At 64.4% G+C, this 7,656-nt stretch overlaps 1 protein-coding gene across 1 annotated transcript in view; it reads right to left on the reverse strand.

The window, feature by feature from the left end:
• Window positions 1–2,182, reverse strand: part of PHKG2 (phosphorylase kinase catalytic subunit gamma 2) — a 29,125-nt gene extending 26,943 nt beyond the window's left edge. The window contains exon 1 of the mRNA XM_075318691.1: window positions 1,991–2,182. Coding sequence (XP_075174806.1) covers window positions 1,991–2,085 — 95 coding nt within the window. The 5' untranslated portion in view covers window positions 2,086–2,182. The remainder of the gene's footprint in view (window positions 1–1,990) is intronic.
• Window positions 2,183–7,656: the final 5,474 nt, after the last annotated feature.

Genomic DNA, 7,656 nt, shown 5'->3' on the forward strand with positions numbered 1-7,656 from the left:
GTCCTCTCTCCTCCTGTAGACAGTGAGCCCTCGCGGGCAGGGTCCTCTCTCCTCCTGTAGACCGTGAGCCCTCGCGGGCAGGGTCCTCTCTCCTCCTGTAGACCGTGAGCCCTCGCGGGCAGGGTCCTCTCTCCTCCTGTAGATTGTGAGCCCTCGCGGGCAGGGACCTCTCTCCTCCTGTAGATTGTGAGCCCTCGCGGGCAGGGTCCTCTCTCCTCCTGTAGACTGTGAGCCCTCGCGGGCAGGGACCTCTCTCCTCCTGTAGACTGTGAGCCCTCGCGGGCAGGGTCCTCTCTCCTCCTGTAGATTGTGAGCCCTCGCTGGCAGGGTCCTCTCTCCTCCTGTAGATTGTGAGCCCTCGCGGGCAGGGTTCTCTCTCCTCCTGTAGATTGTGAGCCCTCGCGGGCAGGGTCCTCTCTCCTCCTGTAGATTGTGAGCCCTCGCGGGCAGGGTCCTCTCTCCTCCTGTAGACTGTGAGCCCTCATGGGCAGGGACCTCTCTCCTCCTGTAGACTGTGAGCCCTCGCGGGCAAGGTCCTCTCTCCTCCTGTAGATTGTGAGCCTTCGTGGGCAGGGTTCTCTCTCCTCCTGTAGACTGTGAGCCCTCGCGGGCAGGGTCCTCTCTCCTCCTGTAGACCGTGAGCCCTCGCGGGCAGGGTCTTCTCTTCTCCTGTAGACCGTGAGCCCTCGCGGGCAGGGTTCTCTCTCCTCCTGTAGACTGTGAGCCCTCGTAGGCAGGGTCCTCTCTTCTCCTGTAGACTGTGAGCCCTCGCGGGCAGGGTCCTCTCTCCTCCTGTAGACTGTGAGCCCTCGCGGGCAGGGTCCTCTCTCCTCCTGTAGACTGTGAGCCCTCGCGGGCAGGGACCTCTCTCCTCCTGTAGACTGTGAGCCCTCGCGCGCAGGGTCCTTTCTCCTCCTGTAGACTGTGAGCCCTCGCGCGCAGGGTCCTCTCTTCTCCTGTAGACTGTGAGCCCTCGCGGGCAGGGTCCTCTCTTCTCCTGTAGACTGTGAGCCCTCGCGGGCAGGGTCCTCTCTTCTCCTGTAGACTGTGAGCCCTCGCGGGCAGGGACCTCTCTCCTCCTGTAGACTGTGAGCCCTCGCGCGCAGGGTCCTTTCTCCTCCTGTAGACTGTGAGCCCTCGCGCGCAGGGTCCTCTCTTCTCCTGTAGACTGTGAGCCCTCGCGGGCAGGGTCCTCTCTCCTCCTGTAGACTGTGAGCCCTCGCGGGCAGGGTCCTCTCTTCTCCTGTAGACTGTGAGCCCTCGCGGGCAGGGTCCTCTCTCCTCCTGTAGACTGTGAGCCCTCGCGGGCAGGGTCCTCTCTCCTCCTGTAGACTGTGAGCCCTCGCGGGCAGGGTCCTCTCTCCTCCTGTAGACTGTGAGCCCTCGCGGGCAGGGTCCTCTCTTCTCCTGTAGACTGTGAGCCCTCGCGGGCAGGGTCCTCTCTCCTCCTGTAGACTGTGAGCCCTCGCGGGCAGGGTCCTCTCTCCTCCTGTAGACTGTGAGCCCTCGCGGGCAGGGTCCTCTCTCCTCCTGTAGACTGTGAGCTCTCGTAGGCAGGGTTCTCTCTCCTCCAGTAGACTGTGATCCCTCGCGGGCAGGGTCCTCTCTCCTCCTGTAGACTGTGAGCCCTCGCGGGCAGGGTCCTCTCTCCTCCTGTAGACTGTGAGCCCTCGCGGGCAGGGTCCTCTCTCCTCCTATACCAGTCTGTCTTGTATTATTAATGATTGTTGTACGTGTGTGTGTGTGTGTGTGTGTGTGTGTGTGTGTGTGTGTGTGTGTGTGTGTGTGTGTATATGTATATATGTATATATATATATATATATATATATATATATATATATATATATATATATATATATATATATATATATATATATATATATATATATATATATATATATATATATATATAGTGCGCCCTCTGGTGGCCGCTACCCGCGCTGCACACACGCTCCCTAACCCCGCCCTGCCCGGAAGCCCCGCCTTTTACCTGCCGACGATCTCTTTCGGGTCGTATTTCTGGTAGAACTCCTTGGCCCCGGCCCAGTCCGGCAGCTCGTCACGTGCCTCCGCCTCACGAGTCATACCGACGAGAATGTTCACAGCAACGACAGACCCCGGCAGTCACCGCGCCGCCATACTCACTACATCAGCTCCGGAAATGACGTCACCAGTAGTTCTGCCTCAGTGCCTCTCAACCACTCGCTATTACCAGGCAACGCGCCTACGAATGACGCTGTGCGTGTACAGTCACGTGACCACTAATCTGCATCACCCGCTAAACATAAAGGATCCAATCAGGGTTGAGCCGAGAATGCATGGGCGGTGTCAAGGTTAGTGGGCGTGTCCGACTTGTTTGGTAGTTTGGTGGGCGTGGCGATACCCCTCCCCTCATCTCACCCCCAGACCTCCGCTTCTAGTATAATGACCAGGTGGACATAGACAAAAGGACGGCGAAGGCTGGCGGGGAGGAGCGGAGGCTGGTGGAGGCTGGTGACGAGGAGCGGAGGCTGGCGGCGAGGAGCGGAGGCTGGCGACGAGGAGCGGAGGCTGGCGGCGAGGAGCGGAGGCTGGCGGCGAGGAGCGGAGGCTGGTGGCGAGGAGCCGAGGCTGGTGGGGAGGAGCCGAGGCTGGTGGAGGCTGGCGGCGAGGAGCGGAGGCTGGCGACGAGGAGCGGAGGCTGGCGACGAGGAGCGGAGGCTGGCGGCGAGGAGCGGAGGCTGGTGGGGAGGAGCGGAGGCTGGTGGAGGCTGGTGGCGAGGAGCAGAGGCTGGTGGCGAGGAGCGGAGGCTGGTGGGGAGGAGCGGAGGCTGGTGGGGAGGAGCGGAGGCTGGTGGGGAGGAGCGGAGGCTGGTGGGGAGGAGCAGAGGCTGGTGGCGAGGAGCGGAGGCTGGTGGCGAGGAGCGGAGGCTGTCGGGGAGGAGCGGAGGCCGGTGGGGAGGAGCGGAGGCTGTCGGGGAGGAGCGGAGGCTGTCGGGGAGGAGCGGAGGCTGTCGGGGAGGAGCGGAGGCTGGTGGCGAGGAGCGGAGGCTGGTGGGGAGGAGGGGAGGCTGGTGGGGAGGAGCGGAGGCTGTTGGGGAGGAGCGGAGGCTGTCGGGGAGGAGCGGAGGCTGTCGGGGAGGAGCGGAGGCTGTCGGGGAGGAGCGGAGGCTGTCGGGGAGGAGCGGAGGCTGTCGGGGAGGAGCGGAGGCTGTCGGGGAGGAGCGGAGGCTGGTGGGGAGGAGGGGAGGCTGGTGGGGAGGAGCGGAGGCTGTTGGGGAGGAGCGGAGGCTGTTGGGGAGGAGCGGAGGCTGTTGGGGAGGAGCGGAGGCTGGTGACGAGGAGCGGAGGCTGGTGACGAGGAGCGGAGGCTGTCGGGGAGGAGCGGAGGCTAGTGGGGAGGAGCGGAGGCTGGTGGGGAGGAGCGGAGGCTGGTGACGATGAGCGGAGGCTGGTGACGATGAGCGGAGGCTGGTGACGAGCGGAGGCTGTCGGGGAGGAGCGGAGGCTGGTGGGGAGGAGCGGAGGCTGGTGGAGGCTGGTGGCGAGGAGCCGAGGCTGGTGGAGGCTGGTGGCGAGGAGCGGAGGCTGGTGGAGGCTGTCGGGGAGGCTGGTGACGAGGAGCGGAGGCTGGTGGAGGCTGGTGGGGAGGAGTGGAGGCTGGTGGGGAGGAGTGGAGGCTGGTGACGAGGAGTGGAGGCTGGTGGGGAGGAGCAGAGGCTGGTGGGGAGGAGTGGAGGCTGGTGGCGATGAGCGGAGGCTGGTGACGATGAGCGGAGGCTGGTGACGAGGAGCGGAGGCTGTCGGGCAGGAGCGGAGGCTGGTGGGGAGGAGCGGAGGCTGGTGGCGAGGAGCCGAGGCTGGTGGAGGCTGTCGGGGAGGAGCGGAGGCTGGTGGAGGCTGTCGGGGAGGAGCGGAGGCTGGTGGCGAGGAGCGGAGGCTGGTGACGAGGAGCGGAGGCTGGTGGAGGCTGGTGGGGAGGAGCGGAGGCTGTCGGGGAGGAGCAGAGGCTGGTGGCGAGGAGCGGAGGCTGGTGGAGGCTGGTGGCGAGGAGCGGAGGCTGGTGGCGAGGAGTGGAGGCTGGTGCCGAGGAGCGGAGGCTGGTGGAGGCTGTCGGGGAGGAGCGGAGGCTGGTGGGGAGGAGCGGAGGTTGGTGGGGAGGAGCGGAGGCAGGCAGAGGCTGATATGGGCGGAGCGAACGATGGCAGAGGCAGCAGGGAGGAGAGAAGGACAGCGGAGGCTGGCGGGGAGGAATGAAAGACAACAGAGGCTGGCAAGAAGGAGCGAAGGATGGCGGAGGCTGGCAAGGTGGAGCGAAGAATGTCCAAACATAGCACTCTCCGGTTGGGATACATCAGTGGCATAGACCCGTCCGGACATAGGGGCACTCTCCGGTTGGGATACATCGGTGGAATAGAGCCGTCCGGACATAGGGGCACTCTCCGGTTGGGGGACATCGGCGGTGCTGACCCGTCCGGACATAGGGGCACTCTCCGGTTGGGATACATCGGTGGCATAGAGCCGTCCGGACATAGGGGCACTCTCCGGTTGGGATACATCGGCGCCGCTGACCCGTCTGGACATAGGGGCACTCTCCGGTTGGGATACATCGGCGGCGCTGACCCTTCCGGACATAGGGGCACTCTCCGGTTGGGATACATCGGCGGCGCTGACCCTTCCGGACATAGGGGCACTCTCCGGTTGGGATACATCGGCGCCGCTGACCCGTCCGGACATAGGGGCACTCTCCGGTTGGGATACATCGGCGGCGCTGACCTGTCCGGACATAGGGGCACTCTCCGGTTGGGATACAGCGGTGGTGCTGACCCGTCTGGACATAGGGGCACTCTCCGGTTGGGATACATCGGCGGTGCTGACCCGTCCGGACATAGGGGCACTCTTCGGTTGGGATACATCGGCGGCGCTGACCCGTCCGGACATAGGGGCACTCTCCGGTTGGGTTACATCGGCGGCGCTGACCTGTCCGGACATAGGGGCACTCTCCGGTTGGGATACAGCGGTGGTGCTGACCCGTCTGGACATAGGGGCACTCTCCGGTTGGGATACATCGGCGGTGCTGACCCGTCCGGACATAGGGGCACTCTTCGGTTGGGATACATCGGCGGCGCTGACCCGTTCGGACATAGGGGCACTCTCCGGTTGGGATACATCGGCGGTGCTGACCCGTCCGGACATAGGGGCACTCTTCGGTTGGGATACATCGGCGGCGCTGACCCGTTCGGACATAGGGGCACTCTCCGGTTGGGATACATCGGCGGTGCTGACCCGTCCGGACATAGGGGCACTCTCCGGTAGGGATACATCGGCGGTGCTGACCCATCCGGAAATAAGGGCACTCTCCGGTTGGGATACATCGGCGCCGCTGACCCGTCCGGATATAGGGGCACTCTCCGGTTGGGATACATCGGCGCCGCTGACCCGTCCGGACATAGGGGCACTCTCCGGTTGGGATACATCGGCGGTGCTGACCCGTCCGGACATAGGGGCACTCTCCGGTTGGGATACATCGGCGGTGCTGACCCGTCCGGACATAGGGGCACTCTCCGGTTGGGGGACATCGGTGGCATAGACCCGTCCGGACATAGGGGCACTCTCCGGTTGGGATACATCGGCGGTGCTGACCCGTCCGGACATAGGGGCACTCTCCGGTAGGGATACATCGGCGGTGCTGACCCATCCGGAAATAAGGGCACTCTCCGGTTGGGATACATCGGCGCCGCTGACCCGTCCGGATATAGGGGCACTCTCCGGTTGGCATACATCGGCGCCGCTGACCCGTCCGGACATAGGGGCACTCTCCGGTTGGGATACATCGGCGGTGCTGACCCGTCCGGACATAGGGGCACTCTCCGGTTGGGGGACATCGGTGGCATAGACCCGTCCGGACATAGGGGCACTCTCCGGTTGGGATACATCGGCGGTGCTGACCCGTCCGGACATAGGGGCACTCTTCGGTTGGGATACATCGGCGCCGCTGACCCGTCTGGACATAGGGGCACTCTCCGGTTGGGATACATCGGCGCCGCTGACCCGTCCGGACATAGGGGCACTCTCCGGTTGGGATACATCGGCGGCGCTGACCCTTCCGGACATAGGGGCACTCTCCGGTTGGGATACATCGGCGGCGCTGACCCTTCCGGACATAGGGGCACTCTCCGGTTGGGATACATCGGCGGCGCTGACCCTTCCGGACATAGGGGCACTCTCCGGTTGGGATACATCGGCGGCGCTGACCCTTCCGGACATAGGGGCACTCTCCGGTTGGGATACATCGGCGCCGCTGACCCGTCCGGACATAGGGGCACTCTCCGGTTGGGATACATCGGCGGCGCTGACCTGTCCGGACATAGGGGCACTCTCCGGTTGGGATACAGCGGTGGTGCTGACCCGTCTGGACATAGGGGCACTCTCCGGTTGGGATACATCGGCGGTGCTGACCCGTCCGGACATAGGGGCACTCTCCGGTTGGGTTACATCGGCGGCGCTGACCTGTCCGGACATAGGGGCACTCTCCGGTTGGGATACAGCGGTGGTGCTGACCCGTCTGGACATAGGGGCACTCTCCGGTTGGGATACATCGGCGGTGCTGACCCGTCCGGACATAGGGGCACTCTTCGGTTGGGATACATCGGCGGCGCTGACCCGTCCGGACATAGGGGCACTCTTCGGTTGGGATACATCGGCGGCGCTGACCCGTTCGGACATAGGGGCTCTCTCCGGTTGGGACACATCGGCGGTGCTGACCCGTCCGGACATAGGGGCACTCTCCGGTTGGGATACATCGGCGCCGCTGACCCGTCCGGACATAGGGGCACTCTCCGGTTGGGGGACATCGGTGGCATAGACCCGTCCGGACATAGGGGCACTCTCCGGTTGGGATACATCGGCGGTGCTGACCCGTCCGGACATAGGGGCACTCTCCGGTAGGGATACATCGGCGGTGCTGACCCATCCGGAAATAAGGGCACTCTCCGGTTGGGATACATCGGCGCCGCTGACCCGTCCGGATATAGGGGCACTCTCCGGTTGGGATACACCGGCGCCGCTGACCCGTCCGGACATAGGGGCACTCTCCGGTTGGGATACATCGGCGCCGCTGACCCGTCCGGACATAGGGGCACTCTCCGGTTGGGATACATCGGCGGTGCTGACCCGTCCGGACATAGGGGCACTCTCCGGTTGGGATACATCGGCGGTGCTGACCCGTCCGGACATAGGGGCACTCTCCGGTTGGGGGACATCGGTGGCATAGACCCGTCCGGACATAGGGGCACTCTCCGGTTGGGATACATCGGCGGTGCTGACCCGTCCGGACATAGGGGCACTCTCCGGTAGGGATACATCGGCGGTGCTGACCCGTCTGGACATAGGGGCACTCTCCGGTTGGGATACAGCGGTGGTGCTGACCCATCTGGACATAGGGGCACTCTCCGGTTGGGATACATCGGCGGCGCTGACCCGTCCGGACATAGGGGCACTCTCCGGTTGGGTTACATCGGTGGTGCTGACCCGTCTGGACATAGGGGCACTCTCCGGTTGGGATACATCGGCGGTGCTGACCCGTCCGGACATAGGGGCACTCTTCGGTTGGGATACATCGGCGGCGCTGACCCGTCCGGACATAGGGGCACTCTTCGGTTGGGATACATCGGCAGC

The sequence above is a fragment of the Anomaloglossus baeobatrachus genome, chromosome 7 (genome assembly GCF_048569485.1).
Source record: "Anomaloglossus baeobatrachus isolate aAnoBae1 chromosome 7, aAnoBae1.hap1, whole genome shotgun sequence".
NCBI lineage: Eukaryota > Metazoa > Chordata > Amphibia > Anura > Aromobatidae > Anomaloglossus > Anomaloglossus baeobatrachus.